The following is an 18,550-nucleotide window of genomic DNA, read 5'->3' as shown; positions in this document are numbered from 1 at the left end:
GACTTTGCCCCCATATCAGCTGAACAGATTTGTTAGACCCAGCTGGGGAGGTTAGTTTGCTGGAGGGTGACACCATGCAAAGACCTGGGACTAGCCAAGGCTGAGGAGCAGTTCTGCCAGTGCTGCCTGGGAAAAACCCATGTGCTTCACCTGCTGCAACGCATCATCTGCATGGAGATGCTTCCATCTCCATCAAGCTTGGCTGGACTGGGGACTGTCTAGGGAGCTGGCATGGCTGCAGGAGGGAAGCCCTCCATTCACACAGCCCACATTCACTCAGTGTCTGGTGTGTGCTGAACCAATGCAGAGAGGTCGCAATGGGGGAACAGCCAGCTGCACTGTCCCCCGTTGGTGACTGCAACCTCCTCATGGAGGGAGGCAGAAATCTGGCCCTTCTTACAAGGCCTGAGGGTTTCAGTAAGGCTTCAACCTTAGTTCTGGGACTGGGGGCTGCCCATGGCACATGCTGTCCATAGCTGCAGGAAGACAGCTTTTGGTGGTGGTAGACTAGCCTGATAAGCAAGTCCATGTGTTTGTGCCCAAGGACCTCTGGATGGCTTCTCTTTTCACAGTGGCAGAGTCAATTCAGGCTTTTCTCCCACATGGTCTTCTAAATGAGGCCGGCTGGTCTGCAGATTGCTAGATGACTTCCTGTTTCGTGATGGCAGGTTGTGGTATAGAGGTGGGTTGTTTTGCCACGGTTGCAATGGCTCCAGGCAGCAGCTTGTATTGCTCTGGTCCTGAGCCCGCAGGTGGAGATGGCTGTGGGGTTTCTGGAGTAGCTACAGAGAGAGAAACAAAATTGGAAGACTTGTCAGCACTAGGATCTGTCCTCAGTCGTGCCAGGTTCAGGTGTAAGCAAAGCAAAGCAAAGGGTCTGTAGCAAAACCATAGCTCCTAATGGCTTGTGTGTTTGCTGCAAGGCAGCCCAGACATACAGGCATGGTTAGATGCCCTGGAAGAGCCACAATAACAAACATCGAATGAGGGGAGCTGGCATTTTGACCTGCACTGGCCACTTTTTCATAGAATAGAATCATAGAATAGTTTGGGTTGGAAGGGACCTTTAAAGGTCATCTAGTCCAAAATTTCTGGTCAGCTGAAGTCATCTCAGCCCAAATTCCCAAGTAGTAGCCCCGTGTGGTGGTCTTGTGTGGTGGATCAGATTCTCCTGTGTTTTTGCAGAGGGCAAAGTGAGGTGTGTCTGAACCATTTAAGGGAAGGGGAGCCTTTTGAGTGATTTCAGTAGGCATTGGATGGGATCATTCATCCCTAAATTAAAGGGCTATGTAAAAGTTACAGTCTGCTAGGGAACATCTTGTTGAATCAGTCAGTCTAGCCTAATCTAATCTAACCCACCTCTCTGTTTTTCTTTCCCTCCTTTCTGCATAGGAATTTCTCACACACTCATTATCAGAGACTCTGTCTTGCACGGAAATTTCCTTGCAAGGTAGAAACTACCTCCACAGGCATGCTGGAAAGCTCTTCGTTTCTCCTGAGAGGTCTCTATCTCTTTGGCAATACTCACACATCTGCCCATTGTGCATCTGAGGAGGCATTGTGTTGGCCACAATGACGTTTGTTCCCAGGTTCTCCTGGATCAGATGAGGGTGCAGGGGGTGGTGAGCATGTGGCGTTTCACTTGATGAGCCTAAAAATGTGCATATGACATTAGTTGCCACGATGACAGAAGGAGACAGTTCAGATGGGCAGACCCACTGCACCAAAATGTCCAAGGCTTTGTGCATGATCAGCTTGTGCATATGTCACTGGAGCACAACCTTCCCATTTTCCTCCATGGATGCTTGGGCTCACTAACCCCTGCCCGCTGCCTGCATTTCCTCTTGTACAGGATTATATTCCTCTCCTCTTGAGTCACACCTCCACGTAAAGAATAGCACAGTGCAACTTCTCATTTTGTTCTGTCCCAAGGATGCTCCCAGTAGAAAATCTGCGACCCTCTTTCAACCTGACCTTTCAGACCCTTTTGTTTTGATGACTCCCTTCTGACACAGAGGAGGGTTAGTGAAACAGCTGGCTGGTAGCAGTCTAGGGGTCACACAGCAAAGCTTGTCTACATGCAGAGGGCTGGGGACACCTCTCTGTGAACAGACGCACAGCTAATGCATCTCTTTTGGTGACTAGAAATGGAGGACCATTGCCAGTGACAGGGGAGATGATTTTGTGTGAGTCAATGGCTAACCTGCCATACAGGCTGTCTCCACCTTTTTTGGGTAGGGAGCAATGGCTATAGAGGTTCTTAAGGGGATGGTGATCAGGGAACACTGAGAGGCCTCTTGTAGGACCCTCAAGTACTCACCTCCCAGCAGCATCTCCTGTAGCAGGTTGTCAATCTTAGCCATGCCGAAGAGCTTGACAAACTGGATCTGTTCTATCATCTGCCAGGTGATGCTCTGCAGCACAGGCAACAGCAGCAGCAGCTCTCCGAAGCGGCCCCGTGAGTCGTATTGCCGGTCATTGATGTAGTCCTCCAGGCTGACCTGCACCTGGTACCGCATCCGCTTGATCTTGGAGGGGTCACTCAGTCCTTTGGCATCTGAAACAACCCACAGAACAAGCTACCCAGGCTGCTTCCCTAGGAACTGCTCTTCAGTAGTAGCATGAAGTCTGGGCGCAGGCTGAGGTGAGCTGTGAGATGATTGTCTATCATCTGCTGTAAGGGACGTGTTTTCTCTATTTAGGCTGACTTGTCCCTCCCTCTGCGAACAGTTTGGGCCAGAGAGGAGACTAGGCAGCATTTCCACAACTCAGGACCTGCATTAGTCAGCATAACCCAGACCAGTGCACTCTGATGGTAACCCTCACTAAGCTGGAGCATACCTGGGTCGAAGAAGATGATGGCTTTCAAGCAGGCATATTCATTATCATCTATCTGCAGCTCCTGGAAGGGGAGGACCAGCTCGTCCAGGATGCGGATGGCCACGCGGTTCACCTCCACCAGTTCGGGGCAGTTCCGTGGGATGATGTGGTCATTTCCTTTGGACAAGCAGCACAAAGACCATTGCCTTGTCATTGCCCAAGACTTATCAAGGGTGGCAAGGAGTTCAAAACCCAGATTGAGGGTGGAGGACTTAAGAAGTTCCTCCTTCCATCCCTTCCCTGGCTCAGCCCATCGGAAATGCCGATCTGTGTTGCCAGAGCAGCCTCTCCTTACTCAGGAGTCACTCAAGCAAGGAAAAGCTGAGCGAGGAGCGAGTCAATCACACCACAGCCTGCTTACACAAACCGAGGGGGGCCAGTGTGAATGTTCATAGTCCCCCAACTTTTCCACATGTCGTGGCCTTGATGTAAATGTCACCCAGACCTAGCTGCACCCAAAGATTGTGCTATGCTCGCTAAAATACAGAAGAGCTTAAGCCACTGGCTTGCAAAAAGGATGCCCACAAACACTGAACCACGCTCCCCTTCACACCAGCAGGGAAGCTTTGCAGAAGCAGATGGGCCAGGAGCAGAAGGGCACTCTTTACCTAGCAGCAAGACATCCTTGAACACCATGGACCTCTTGGCAGCTCCCAGTAACAGATGTTCTCCTGCATGTGCTCGCAGCAGTGCTACCTGCAAGGGCAGGGAAAAGTTATTTGCGTGATGCAGAGACAGACAAGGCTGTGATTTCACGTAAGCAAGAAAGAAAGCCTAGCATTTCTGTACTGCACTCAAGGATGGGGAGTGAGAGCCCATCTCCAGTCACAATCAAAAAAGAGGTCAAAAAATGTTTTACTCCTGTGCGTGAACAGCTATAAATCCAGCAGAACCAGTAGATAATAGACAGAACCTGAAACATCCCATATTCATGGCACATGTCATAAGCATGACCACCTGTCCCAGGACCTCAGGCCAGCAGGCAGCTCCTATCAAGGGCAGAACCAGAGACCATGCTCCAGCGTGGGAAGTGAGGAGAAGTACGATCCACTGCTGTGGACAGTTGCTGTCCCTCTGGGCCATGCCTGCCTCCCACTGAAAGCACGCTCAAGGGGACCCACATCCACACAGCTGGTGGGGTCACCCTCTGGTCATTTGTTCCCTCCACAGCAATGGGCATTTGGGCCAGGGAAGCCAAAGGGATGTTTTTCTGCCCTGACATTAATGATTGAAGTGTTTCATTTTACACCCTTCAGTGGCTCCTGAGAATGTTCTGAATCTTTTGCCCTCCTTCAGTTAAGAATTTCAGAGATTTAGGCAGAAACAGAAGTTAACGATTGGACAGCCTGACAGAAGCTTCTTAATGTCCAGCCAGAAGCCTCTCCTGGAGAAAACAATCGTTAAACATTAATGGAGAGATCCTGAAAAGTGTGTCTGATAGGAATGGTCCACTTTTCCAGTGTGTTATCCCTCAGCATCTGACAAAGCCAAGAGAAGTCTTAGCCTACCAGAAATGCCAGGACAATGTGTTACCCGAAGAAGAGAGCTCTGGTTAAAAAAGATGCTGATATCTGAGAGATTTTTTTTTTATTTCAGAGGGTGAAAAAAGAGTTATGCAAAATAAACAGAATGGAGGTCCTTGCAAAAAGACTATGCACACATGATGCTGGGGAACCTTTATCTGTATGCCAAAATCTAGCTTCTCTCTATCACTATCCAAACATGGGCGTATGTGTTAACCAAGCTGCTTGTAATTACCAGAGCTGCAAAAAACCTGAGCTTTCCTATCTGACGAAACTTTGAGAAGGATGGAAAAACTGTGAGTTCCAAGGGAAACAAAGCCCTCACATCACAGAAATTTCCTGCCTAATGCAAATTCAAGAAAGCTCAGTTTGAAACCACCATTTTTGTTTCTATAAAATTTGCTTGTTTGAGCGGGGTTAAAGTAAATTACTTCAACTAGGCAAGACCATCTCATTTGATATTTGTTCTTGCAGTGATCAACCTGAGATAGATCATCCCATTGTGAACTAGGATAAATATAAAAGTTGTAACACAACAAAGCAGAACTTTAACTTTGAAATGAAACGGCTTTGTCCCACCAAACCCAGGACTTTAACATTTTGGTGCAGAGGAAGAATGAGGGGTTGGGTATGACTGTTCCTATAAAAAAGTTGGTCGAGATGATTCATTCTCAGGCAATGTTCTAATGACATTGTAACAGCGTTTCCCAACATTAAACATTCCCACTGGACATGTGTTGACTGGCTTCCATGCCCCTTTGGCAGCTGGCTTTCACATAGATTTGTTTCTTTCTGCTCCCTGGCATTTCTCTCCATCCTCCTGCACTCCCCTGACTATCTGCTGCCTCTGTTCTTACACCATCCTTCAAAAGCATGGATGGCATTAATTGATTAATTTTAATGCAGCACAGTCTTTCCTCTCAAGCCCTTCGGGATAGATTGGGAACTGCTCATGATGGGGGATGGCTGGTCATAACAGAAGACCTATCTGAGTTGTCAAGCCTGTGGGACATGCCGAGAGCAGCCTCTCCTCTGTGGGAAGGCAGGGTTCAGACAATGTCATCTCTAGGCTTTGTTTTCTTCTTTGAGAAATTTTGCAGCCTCACAATTGTAAAATGAGCTCTTGTGGAAATTACTGTAGTTTGCAGAGTTATTAACCAGGTTTACTGCCTCTGTTCCAAATGGCACATGGGTGCAATGGGTTATGCAGAGCTGCCCAAGCCTCCGCTGGACTGCAGCCCGTTTGCTGTCTAAATCTCATTTTTCATTGAAGTCCATTTTGTTTTTCATAATTTTTGAATTTTAATTATCTTAGGAGTTTAACAGGTTTCTTACCATTTTAAACAATTTAGCACTTGCACACAATAGTAAAGAGGGAAATATGCTCTGTGTTCACAGCACTGAATTCCCCAGGTCTTTGTGCTGCTGGGTTATTACTGAAGATCTCAGTTTTAGGATTCAGGGGGTTTTGATCAGCTGGATCAAATCATCTTCATAATGTAAAAATTACCTCTAGATCAACATGGATGGAGACTGATCCTAGCTGAAGAGGACCCATGCTGGTTTTGTGACCGAACACTGGGAAGATTGGAAATACCTTCCTAGCTGTGACAGGACCTGTGCTGGGCACTGCCAGAAGTGCTATCCCTTCTTTCTGGAGCCTCCCCACCATCCACACATGCTGTTGAAGGCTGGGCCGACATCATGTCCCGCAACACTTGCTGCAGACCTCTGAAATTTAGACTTACACAAGAGGCATCTCTGTGTATCTCTTTGAGGCTGCCTGAGATCCTGCAGCATAGTTTTACAGAGGATTTCAAACCCACTGTGCTTATTTTGTTACGGAATCAGCAAATGTCATTTTAGTAATTTGCATTAAATGCAAATATATTTCTGTTTTTTAACTCTGAAGAGAGGTTTTCTTACTGTCTTGGGAGCAAACTAGTGTTTAGTTTCAATAATTCCACACCACGAGAATGGATACCAACATATCCCCAGGCAAGAAGCAGAAAGAAAGTCGGGTAGATTTGGTTTTAAGACTTGAGCAGACATTAGGCTAGAATTCTGTCCTACTAAGTCTAATTACCCTAAGTATTTGTATAGCACTTCAGGTTTTCAAAGTGCTGCACAATATATTAATAATTGACTGATAGACCTGTGCAAAATGTGCTCCTGATTACGTACCTAATTTGAGCTCAGTGTTATCACGACTGCGCTCATCGACTGATTAGCTGCACATGCAAATGGCCTGTGCGGGCATTGTATGGATGCCATTCCCAATCAGCTGCAGCAGTCAGGATAACAGAGTGGACAATGCACATTTTCTTTGAAGGTCTCAGCTGGCTGCCTCTCCTTCAGCTCCCCACTGCCTTTGGCAGGGCAGAGCAAGGTGGGGTGGATGGGGGACTTGCCTGGTCGTCCAAGGGCAGCTCACAGAAGGCAGGGATATATTTGGCCCACTCCACCAGCACTAGTAGCTGCTGCTTCATGGACTCGCACACATCAGAGATGTTGGCAATCTTCTTCCCTCGAATGTCTCCGTTGATCACAGGAACTGGCGATGATATCTGGAAGGAGAGAAGAGATCCTTCAGCTTTCAGTGCCACAGAGGAAACCTAGACAGGAAAATCCCCAGCCCATGGGTTGTGTTGATGCAGACTCCAGCATCAATGATTACTTTTTTCCGTTGCACATCCAGCCCTCAGAATACGTGGCCCAGCTCATTTAAAACTCATTTAAATCGAGATCAACCTGTGGATCTGTGAACATGAAATACTTCAGAGCTGAGGCTATGGATCATCTCAGTAAACTGTCATGCCCTGAATAGACTAGAAAGCACAGAAGAAATGTTTCTAAAGCCAAGGTCTTCCTCCCACTGAACAGATGTGCTCAGTCAAGATCCAGGAGGGAACAGAGGGGCTCATGTAGCAGTCAGCGTCACCAGTAGCAAGGACATGTCCACCCAGTGCTGCTGCACAAGCTATTTGGTCCCACCAAAGGGCAGAGAACTGCTCCCCCTTCCACGCTGCTTCAGAGCCAGACCTGCCTTGGCTGCTTTTGACACGCAGGCTCTATTGCTCCGCTCTGTCACCATGAGCACAAGAAGTCTCTGCTGAAGGTAGCCTTCTAGGTCTGACATTGCTTTCTGTGAGCACCAGGTCATTAATGTTTGTTACATTACCCAATCTGAAATGCTAAAGACAGACTTTAAAGACAACAACCTCCCACCTCCCCCCAGCTTTTAGGCCCTTTTTGGCAAAACTGCGCATGTGCAAACATGCCCGCAACACAGGTCGCATTTTTGCATGGTGAATTATTTGTGATTGCAGAGGCAAATGGGGCCATTTCATTTGCAAAAGACAAGCCTGACAACTCTAGAAGTACCATCACACAGAGCTGGAAAGAATATCTCCCCCAAACCAGGCACCCAACCTCCTGCCCGGTTCTCATGCATAGCTGCTCACCCAGCTCATCTAAAAATTTGCCCTTAGTCACTACTTTATCCTCATGCTTCTGTAAGCAATTAACTCAACCCCATTGCTGCCCTCCGCCTGCCCTCTGTGCTCTTGTACAACATCAGCTCTTCCTGTCCTGTTCCTGCCAGCATTTTCAGCTTGGACTCTGCCAGCCTCCCCAAGGAAATGGATTTCAAATGCCACCTGCATTTTTTTTTTTTCCCCCAGGTTTCATTACCTGGAAGCTTTCCAGTGCTCGAGCTGTTATTGAATAAATAAGATTGTAAAAATCTCACCATGTATTACCCTAATCAGAGAGCCCGGAAGGCTTAGCAAATAAATAAAGACCTCTGAGTGGGTGACCTGAGATCTTGGAGAAAGCAGCTCCTCAGCAGTATCTTGTGCTAATTAGCCAGGCACATAAAAGTTACCAATTACCATGCTGGAGCCTGCCTTGTTTAATGAGTCTCTCTGTGCTCTGTGGGAGAGTAGAAGCTCCCTTGGATTTGTCGATGGTTGTAGTTTTTATCAGCAGACCCTGCTCCAGACTTGGAGATGCCACAGGTATGATGCCACTGCAGTGCTGCAAATGTCCTTCCCTTGTAGATCTGGTGACTTGAGACCCCATGATCTCACACCTCTGGGAGCAGCACCAATATTTTTATGGGACATATAAATATATTAGGGCCTGCGTAGGACAAGTTGAGACATGGGGTGAGACTGGATATGCTTCTTGTGTACAGGATTGGCCCTTGGCCCTTGTGGCATATCCCCTCCTTGGAGAAGCGGACCTTACAGCCTGAGCCCTCGTGTGGAGCCCAGAGCACATGTCCTGTCCTGGAGCATCTCCCAGGGCAGCCTTCAGGGTAATATGACCTTTGAAGCAAGGAGGAACATGGACTGCCAACTCAAACCCCTCTTCACTTTCCCCGGGACAAGGAGTGCTGCTCTCTCCAGCTGCCACAAAGGGTGGCAGCTCTTGCCTCCAGCACAGCCCCATCCTCATCGCTTGTTCTCACAGACAAACCCTTCCTGTAGCCTGTGTGTTCCCATCCTGTCCCGTGTCTTCCCAGACAGTGCTGACCTGATGTACACTGTTTGCAATATCCAAATTCTTAAATCAGAGTAATTTTTTCAGATGAACACTCTAGGAAGTAAGTCGTGGCAGTATGCTTGTGGAAATGGGAATTTCAAGCAAACACTGGAAAGAATATCTGCATAAAACAAGCATGAAACTCATTCCTCGTGAAACTGTGCAGGAAGCCAGAATCTGAAGTTCCTAACAGCTGATGGGGAGGGGAGATTGTGTGAAGCCACCCCCTCAGCTGGCTTGGGCGGCCCCGGCTCCTTGAATTTCAGTGATTCTACCCTGTTTTCTTCCAGCAGGCTCTCCAGCCTTCATGTGTCCCATCAAAGCAGAACAGATTATTGCATATTATTACAACTGAGTTCTGGACCAAGGACCATTAAAGGGATGGTTTCAGGTAAAAAATGCCTTTGAAAAAACAGTGTTGAGCTGGCAGATAAGTTACTTACAAAAGAGGTGGTAATTTGAAGACTCAGATATTAAACACTCAGTTGTCCCTACTGGCCAGATAGTACCTGATGCTTTTGTATTTGCCAAAGAAGAAAGAAGAGGTACCTGTTGTGCCAGGACTTCTGCCTGCAGTAAGACATTGATGGAGGGCAAGCTACTATCTTCATAACTTGATCTCCGTGTGCTGATTCGGTCCCGTTCATTTTGTACAGCTGCAAGAGAGTATTTTGGCTGAGCTGTAGGTCATTCATGGCAATGCACACGAAAAAATAGCACAGACTTCTGGCATTCCCCTTCCTTAGCTGCAGTTTCCCAGCTTCCCTGCCTGGCAGGGCAGAGCTGCAGCTGTGTCTGGTTTGTGACGGGATGCCTGTGAGAGCTGACTACATCTGGTGGTTCTGTTTTCACATTTGCTTTATTAGGCTTTTCTGGGATGGGGTTGTTTCAGAACCGAAACACCTGGTCCAAATCCTGTAGAGTTCAAAGAGAAAGTTTCCTTTCAAAGGATGTGGCTCTAAGTTTTTTGATTTCAGGATACAGGGTCTGAAATGGTGACCATGCTCATGCATGCAGCCCAAAGCTTATGTATGAAATGGAGGCGTCGAGTATCTTGGCTTCTTTGTCTGCCCACATGACTTCTGTGAGCTCCGTTTGGGAAGCTCTTGCACTGGGTAGGAGCAGTTGGAAAACTTCCGTCTAAGCTACAATAAGGAAGGAAGTGCAGAACAGGTCCTACTTATCTATCCAGAGCAACAGAGCTCTCTCATACCTTATTGTAAAGAGAGTCCCAGGACAGGTTTGACCCCAATGTGCCTCCCTGCTTGGTCTAGTCTTGAGGAGGACTGGGGCTCTGAGCCTAGAGGTGGCAGCAGCCAGAGCAGAAGCAGTAGTGCCGAGGGGGAGGATTTGCCCCTCTGTCTGCCACGAGGCTGTGGGATGTGTAACTCACCACGGCCACACCAGTCAAAGCCATCTGCTCAAATAACGTATTGATCGATGGCAGGGGAAACAGAACAGTCCCTGCCTTAGGCTGGTGGCTCTCTAGATTGATACTTTCTCAATGTATAAATCCACCTGATAAAAAGCAATAATGAGGCTGGGCCAGAAGAAAAGCCCTGCAGTCAGCGGCTGTAAATAGGAGCTCTCAAGGTTATGCCGCTTGTTATCAGTAGCAGGCCCCCGAGTTCAGTCACGCCATGATGTTTTCCAAATGTTTGCTCAGTATTAGCTGGTCATGCACCTAATGTAACTTCTATTGAATATTAACAGACAGCGGCAAAGCTCTGGGCATGGGATGAGCAGGCGCTGCAGGGAGAGGAGGATTCCTATGTTCTTCAGGAAAAGTCAAGCCAAGTTCCTTGCAATACCTCATCCCCTTTAACAGGGAAGAAATGTTCCTGCTCAAGGGTGTTCCCACAGGCTGGTGTTCCTGGGGAAGCTGCCCAGGTGCTGCTGGTACTTCCCTGTTGTCTTCAAGGACCCCTTTTCTCCTAAGCTTCTCCTTGAGGGGGTGTGAAATGAGGGGAGCACAGGATTTAATTTCTCTGCATGAAACAAGAGGGCCAGATGCCTCCTGGTTGTCCCTTTGCAGACATCAATAGGGTGAGCTCTGCAAGGTGCCAGGCAGCTCCTCTGGGCTGCTCCTGGCAGTCTGTCCCTCCACCAACAGGTCCACCTGTGTGGCTACCAGTGGGGCCACCAGCAAGACCACAGCAGCCCCAGGTTTCCTTGCCACTGTGAGTGCTTCTGAGAACCGAGGGCTAAACAAGGAGGAAACCTGTTCTGTCGTGTCTGAGTCATGGGAACCTGGAAGGGCTGCAGAGACAGACGCAGGGAAGTTGTTGGGGTGAGCTTGGGCCATGCAGGGGGGTGGATATCTTTACTCGTTTCATATGGAGTTAAATAGTCAAAATGCTCCACCTTGCTCTGGGACCTTTTTGCTATGGCTGATGTATCAGATAAAACTAAGCTCTCTGCAGAGGATCAGCAAGAATCTGTATGCACATTAGGAAAAAAAGAGGCAAAATGACAGTTGTGTCCTTTGCTGGACTCACCTGACCAGCTGTGGATTTCATGGTGACTCTAGGACAACAGCACTTACAGCGATTTTCCCAAAGTGTTTCCAAATTGTGCCTGCCTTCTTTGAAGTTTCTGCTTCTCACTGATGTTGAGGAGTGTTCCCAAATCACTCAGATGCCCCAGCTATGTGGGAGCACAGTGATGTGTGCGTCAGTGTGAGTAAGAGTGAGCTGAAAAGCCCCAGGTGTGATTTGTGTGTACAAGCACAGGCAGTTCTGGGACACAAGCATGGCCATGCAGCACTTTTATGGGCTTGTCTTTGCTGGCATTTTGAGAGGTGCCCTGAGAAAGGGCCCTGAAATTGAATTTGGGAGCACGCAGGGCCCCCATGCTTTGCCCTCAACTGTTGGGACCATGGCTGCTTGCAATGACTTCGCATGGGTGGGAGTCGGCAGGTTGGGTACATGCAGGGGTCATGCCAAAACTCTCCCTAACCCCTCCTGTGATGGGGGTCTGGATCTGTGCACAGGAGAGCACTGTGGAGGGAAGGCAGGGCTAAGCTGGCTGGGCGAGCGTGTGCACAGCAGGGACTGGCCTTGGGCTGCGACAGCTTCCTCAAACACACGCAGCCAGCGTGACTGTTGCTGTGGGGAGCACGGGGAACCACGCCGGCACCCACCTTCCTTCTTCATCCCTGCTCGGAAGCACTTCTTAAGCCTGCAGTATCGGCACTGGTTTCTTTTGTCTTTGTCTACCACACACTGCCTGTTAAACCTGGGAAGAGAGAGAGGTGTGAGGAGCAGCAAGACTGAGCCTGAAGGCTAGACAAGACAGAGCTCCAAGCTCCAAGATATGCTCAGAGCAGGTTCCCAGAGGCTCAGCCTGAGAAACAAACCCCAGTTTGTCCCATTTCCACGTTTGTTTAACCTGAGGTTTCCTCTTTGCATTGAACATCTCAGCCCCCTGCTCTACCTCTGGATGTTCAATAAAGGTGGGCTAGAGCTGACAGTTGCATGCAGGAACTCAGGCTGCTGGTCTTACTCACTAAACACTAGGCATAGGATGCTCACGGTGGCCTAACAAGCCTCAGTGAAGTTAAAAGAGTGAGTGAGGAGGGTCAGAGACACCTTGGTAGCCTCTGTTGTAAGTTAGATCCCAGTTAGAAGGAAGAATGCATTTATTCTGAATTAAAAAAAAAAGGTAGAAGATTGTTCTGGTGCGAGTAAGGTTAAGAAGTGGGTTTAAGTCCCTGCATCTCTCCAGGGCTGTGTCTGGGATCCAGGCAGGTTGCTTCTGATCTCTGGACAGCATCACTGGTGTGCAGACAGCTCTGCAGCCACCTGTGCTTCAAAGAGAACGTGGGAAGCAACCAGCTCCTTCCCTCCATGTTTGTATCACCAAATCCATTGCACATGGTGGGGCAAACACTGACCTCTCGTGTGTGTGGCTCTTGCATGCAAGCATAAACCTGGTAGCCATTTGCAGCATGAATTTCACTTGCAAATTTGCTCTAATTTACTGCTGATTGATCAAACTTGCAAACTAAAGACAAAGGCGTACAGAGCTGGGAAAGGTCTCCCAGCCATGCCCAGTTCTGTAGCTCTTGAAAAGGCTTGTTTCTACCATACTTTTTAAAGCCCCAAGCTAAGATTTCCCAAAATGGATGCCTGAAAGCAGCTTTTTAAGCATTTAGGTAGCACTGACATAAAAGTACTAGTCTCCAAAGAACTGGGGACCTTGGCTTTTCCCACTGGAGCTGTGGGGAGGGGTCTCCCTGGGCAGCCAGCCTCAATGACCCTGGGGTGCAAGTAATAATGTGCTTTATGTGCAGTCATAAACCTGGGGCTTCTTTCTGTCTCTCAGATTTTAGAGTCATGTTGCTATTCACACTCTCCAAGTGGCTATCAGGACATCAGGAGTAACTCACTCAAAAAGTCCAAGTGATTTAGACAGTCTGAGCTGAGGAATCCTTGGTTTCCTCTGTGACTCTCTGTGTCTCAGTTGCTCAGAGCAGGGAGCAGGCACATCACAGCCACTGATGGCACGAGAGAGACGTGGGCTACCACCACTGACACAAGGTGCAGCGCATGAGTTGAGTTGCAGGAGCAACATGCATGTCTCATCTGCAGAGACATGCATGCTACTCTGCCCAGCTTGTGTCCTTAGATGTTCTTTTATCATGTAACAGGTAGTGACAGCATTTTATGTAGATGGCAGACACACTTCCAACTTGTGACAGAGAAGGGACAGGAGGCCATTGAAGTGCCCCCAGGGAGTGAGCAGGGTTTGTGCTGCGCTCAGGGCACAGAGTAGCAAGTGCTCAGCCCCTCTAATAAGGTTTACCCCCCTGGCACCACCTTGCTTGCTGGTCACATCCACTGTTGGCCACATCCATTTGCAAGAACGTGTGCTTGGCCCCTAAAGAACAGGGTGAGACCTCCCAGGGTCTTTCCCCAGTGATCACTGAAGGGCAATCCTAGAGTGAGGGCTGGCCCTTCCCAGCTGGGGGGTGAGGTCAGGGAGGGTGATGGAAGATGCAGGGAGGATGAAGAAGCTGAAGGACCGTGCTTCTGTGCTCTGAGGGCTTTGCTGTTCAGCTCCTGGGGACTGTCCCCTCTGCCCTTACCTGCAGGAGTACATGTGGTTCTTCCGGACGCTCCTCCTGAAGAAGCCTTTGCAGCCATCACAGCTGGAAGCCCCATAATGCTTCCCCGTGGCGCGGTCCCCGCAGATGGCACACAGTGCGCTAACCCCGATGCTGTTGGAAGTGTTGAGGTTGGATGCTTCTGATGGAGACGTGTCTGCTTGGGGAAGGACACAGGAAGAAGAAGATGGTGAGACAAACAGCCAACATTTCCTAACTCAGTTTTCAGTGAGAGGCTTGATATTTGGAGGAACCAGGCAGCTGCAGCCAGGCTGTACAGCAGGGGCTGGCCAGGGAGGTGTGTAATGAGTGGTGGGTGCTTCGAGTGTCTTAAATCATTGCATTTTGAGTGTGCAAAAGCTCCCCGTGTGCCAGGGTGAGACAGCTCTTCCCAAAGGCCTGACTCCAGAGGTGCCCTCAGACAAAGCAGAAACCCATTTGCAGGAGTCAGAGCAGAGCCAAAATTCCTCAGGGATTTGCAGACACTTTGGGCTGCAGTAGCTGCAGTAGCATGGCCAGAGAAAAAGCTGGTGCAGAGTTAAAGCTGAGGTATTACGGCTCAGGGTGAGCAGCTGATTTATTAGAGAGGTGTTTGTGTTATAGCCCTGAAAGAGCCCAAGATAGTCCTGAGCAGATGCTATTAGAAAAATGAAGTGGCCAGCTCTCTTTGCTGGAGAGAGTCTCTGCCAGGCGTGGACCTCGAGCCAGCATAGCTGTTCTTCAGGAGAACAAGACTTTAAGTGCGCAACAAACTCAAATGACTTCAGCTGGAAAGCTCATGTGGGCAAACACTACCCATGCAAGGAAGGATGGATCAAGCCAACTGAGAAAAAAAGGTTGATGCTATAGCATGGAGGAGGCTGTCTGTTGGGTATCTTCCAGAATCTGGTAGCACCATGGCTGAGAACAATGTGTTTTACAGTCCTTACAGACCAAGGGGGGCTGGCATTTGCAGGGCTTTTTTGGGAAGATGGGGAATTGCTGCAGCCTCTGTAGGAAAGGACATCTGAAAGGCTCAAAACAATACAAGATCTACACTAAAACCCCTCCAGCAAACCAAACAAACCTCAAGGTTGAAGGGATCAGCCCTTAATTCAGTTGATCTAATTGTCCCCTCCCATGCACATTTTCCTGTATCAGCACGGGCACATTCCCCTGCCTCAGTGGAAATCCCGGTCACAAATGATACCCAGGATCTACAAAGCTATAGAAACCTCCTGGGATTTTAATACCTAAGTCTATTGGTCCCTGGTCTCTGGGTTTGGTAGGGACACAATTGAGGGTTACAGCTGCTCCCATTTGGCACCCAGCAGAAAGGGGGCTGAGTGCTATAAAAAGGTTGGTCCTAGCAGGGCTGCCTTTGGTAGCTAGAGCATGAGTGCTGGGGGAGGCCAGGGCAATGCTGCCTGGGGCAGGGCTACAATTTTAACCTTTATTTTACAGATAAAGGGATATTGCAGCAGGCACTGCACAGCCTCCTCAAGCCATCCCTTGGCATGAGTAACCTGGAGTGAATCCTGTGATCCCTGGCAGTGAGCTGGCATGGGGAAATCTTGAGCCAGCCCCTTCCCTGGCTCTGGCAGAAGCTTTCATTTCCTTGCCTGTTTTCTCTCTTTCTAATTCCTTGTGTCCCTCCTATATTTCTTTCCCAAGTCTGTTTGCTGCCTCTCTGTGTCCTTGCCTGGCACACCCTGCCATGTAGCTGCACTCCTCTGCCTTCAGCACTGCCCGTGCAAAGTGCCTCTCTGCTCCCGAGGCCCTGAGCTCTCCTGAGCCAGCTCTGGCTGTCTCCCGTCCCTGCAAGCAGCTTGCCTCTAAAAACACATCCCGAGGGCTCAGCTATATGAAGGTCGTTCCAGAAGGAAAGTTAGATTTCCAGTTTCAGCTAAACATGGGACTTGCACCGGAGAGGAAGGAAGAGCTGATCTGCCTATAATCACGTTACTTGTGTATCTGTGACAGCTCAGATAAATCCCTTTGTAGCAGTGTATTGTGCTGTAATCAGATGAACATAGAACAGGAAGAACTGGCACCACTATCAAAGAAATTACAACATCTAGTCTAATAGCCAACCGACAATGAAATTATTGCCTAATGGATAATTTTCCAGTTAAGTTTATTTTGTAGTGGGCTTCTGGCTGCCACAGTGAAGTGGGTTTAATGGGACTGACTTGGAGTTAAGGTAAACAGATGAAAGAAGAAATCTTACTTAAAAGGTGAGATCTTGCAGTAGAGACTTGTGTTAGGAGGACAGAACCCCCTCAAGAGGTCCCCAAGCCTGTCTCAACATGGGATGCATTTAGTCTGTGACACCAGCAAACTTGGTCACTGCTGAGCAGGCACCTCTGGGCTGGAGCTGCGGAGCTGTGCAGGGCAGGGGCTGAGCTCTCCTGCAGTCCTCGGCCAGGAAAGGAGGCAGAGGTTAAGGAGGCAGAGGTTTTGCAGGCAGAGGTGTGGGCAGTGACACAACAGTCCTGGAGGTGAGACCTGCCCCTGTCTGGAGCTGGGCAGAGGATCAGGAGAAGTGTTGGTGCCACCTGACCCACCTGACTCCTCCACCTCTAGGGTGTATTTCATATCATGACTGATCTCGACATACATAATTATTGTGTCCCTCTGCCCCATGAAGTCCCTGGTCCCGGGGGGAACAAGTTGCAGCCCCCTGTGCAGGAGCCTCTGTGTGTGGGGTGGGAGAGTGTCATGGAGAGGGAGCAAGACCTGGGCTTGTCCCGGAGGGTCCAGATGGGCACCGGCAGAGCTGAAGAGGGCTGCTGTCAGCCCCAAGACTTCTGACTGGGTAGGGCCAGCCTGGGGAGCGGAGAAGGGGCTGAGACCCTGTCTGGCAGGGGTTATTGCACAGCAGAGCCGCTCTGCCCATGACAGAGCAGGTCTGTAACCCAGGGAAGACCCACAGGGGTTTTGAGGGGAGAGCCCAGGCTGCCGGGACAGCCCTCCCAGGACAGGGGTGCCCTGGCAGCTTTGGTGATGCAGCAGGCAGGAGGAAAGGGCTTGGGGGGTCATTTCTGCAGCGTGCTTCGTTTAGTCATTAAGCTCATATTTAGAGAGACTTTAGGGGGACTTGGAGAGGAATCTCCTGTTATCTTTGAGCATTTAATCACCAGGACTCCTTGGTCCCAAATGGGTGGGCCAGCATTGCAAATGCTGGTGTGTTAAGTGTGATCCTACCCTCCTGAGGGGACAGGAATGCTTGTCTGTCCCTGCCTGGTCCCCTCGCCCCCTCTTCCTGGGCACTGAGCCTCCTGGCCCCGCAGCACTGCCAGGGAAGGGGATCCCATCCTGCACCCCAGCGCTGCACAGGGAAGGGCCTCGGCCTCGGGGCAGCTGCAGGGGCAGCACTTGAATCGCTATTCGTAGTGATTTCTACCCTTGCCAGGCGCTAAATGGCTTTCTGCTCTGGGAAAACCTCGCTCCAGCTGCTGCTGGGATGGGACTGGCTCTCTGCTCTGGAGCTACGGGCTCAGTCATGTCTGGTGAGCTGTCAGCAGCGTTTCACTCAGAAACTTTTGGATAGTCTTTTCTCTTGGTTGGGGTCTGGGGGAGGTGAGACCCCCCTGTGCTCAGCCCCAGCCCCAGTCCCTGGGCTGAGTGTCTGGTGGGGACCCCTGATGGCACTCAGCTCCTGGCGTGTGCCCGTCCCCGAGGTGTCTGGGCTGCAGGGCACCATCCCACCTGCATTGAGCACAACATTTCTCCTCCACCTCTATTTCTCCCCAGGGGAAGCAGAAACCCCCACAGTGAGCTTCTGGGACTCCCCCGGCTGACACCCCTGCTGTGCCCCAGCCCTCCCCGGGAGCATTTTGGCAGCCGCCCCAGGGACTTCTCCTCCTGCAGCCCCCGGCTCATCCTACCACAATGGAGGGGAGAAGACGGAGGGGACTTACCGTTGCCCATAGCCAGCACCTGCATGTTCTCAAACTCCAGAGTGGTATACGCCGGGTCTAGCGCTGCGCTATAATCTGCCATCTCCATGTCTATTAGGGCTTTGGAAAGGCGCATTATCATCAGCAAACACGGGCCAGATTGTACCGATTCCCTTGTCCGAGGCTATTGGCCCTTCTGCCTCTCTCTGCCTTCGCTGCGTCCCCTATCTGTTGTCTTTTATTTCAAATATTTCTCTGAAAGGATTTGCTGAGCCTCAAGGCCTATAGTCCCCAGAGGGGTGGAGGCAGAAGGCAGGGGGTTAATCTTTAATCATCTCACCCACTGCCGAACACTGCTAAGCTGGTTTTTTTTTTGGTGGAGCAGCAGTGATTCTTGTTGACTGTTTATTATTGAATCTCGAGGCGCTTTGCCGATCCCAGCTCCCAGGCAGAGGCAGGACCATGGGAGCAGGCGCTCACTGATGAGGGAACACCTTCCTGGGCTATTGACCTTGACGCGCGGCTGCTGGTGTTGGTCTTAATTGTAGCTGGGGTGGAAAACGTGGAAAAAAATGCCAGGAGAACAAGGTTGCTCTTCACTTACGCAATTG

At 49.8% G+C, this 18,550-nt stretch overlaps 1 protein-coding gene across 2 annotated transcripts; it reads right to left on the bottom strand.

Moving 5' to 3' along the window:
• Nucleotides 1-277: 277 nt before the first annotated feature.
• Nucleotides 278-18,081, bottom strand: HNF4A (hepatocyte nuclear factor 4, alpha). 2 transcript variants are annotated; one of them, XM_010289085.1, is made up of 10 exons: nt 17,961-18,081; nt 14,041-14,215; nt 12,094-12,188; nt 9,501-9,607; nt 6,815-6,970; nt 3,489-3,576; nt 2,842-2,997; nt 2,321-2,557; nt 1,529-1,651; nt 278-782 (listed from the first exon to the last, which is right to left on the bottom strand). In XM_010289085.1, exons 1-10 carry the CDS (start codon nt 18,079-18,081, stop codon nt 640-642), a joined length of 1,401 nt encoding a protein of 466 aa, XP_010287387.1. In that variant the 3' UTR covers nt 278-639. The 2 variants fall into 2 exon arrangements, with proteins under 2 accessions (XP_010287387.1, XP_010287386.1); XM_010289084.1 differs by having other exon boundaries at nt 640-820; nt 1,525-1,651; nt 17,961-18,075.
• Between the last annotated feature and the right edge of the window lie 469 nt (nt 18,082-18,550).

Source organism: Phaethon lepturus, unplaced genomic scaffold (assembly GCF_000687285.1).
Source record: "Phaethon lepturus isolate BGI_N335 unplaced genomic scaffold, ASM68728v1 scaffold19986, whole genome shotgun sequence".
NCBI lineage: Eukaryota > Metazoa > Chordata > Aves > Phaethontiformes > Phaethontidae > Phaethon > Phaethon lepturus.
The sequence above is the reverse complement of the archived record's forward strand: the minus strand, read 5'-3'. Positions and strand labels throughout refer to the sequence as shown.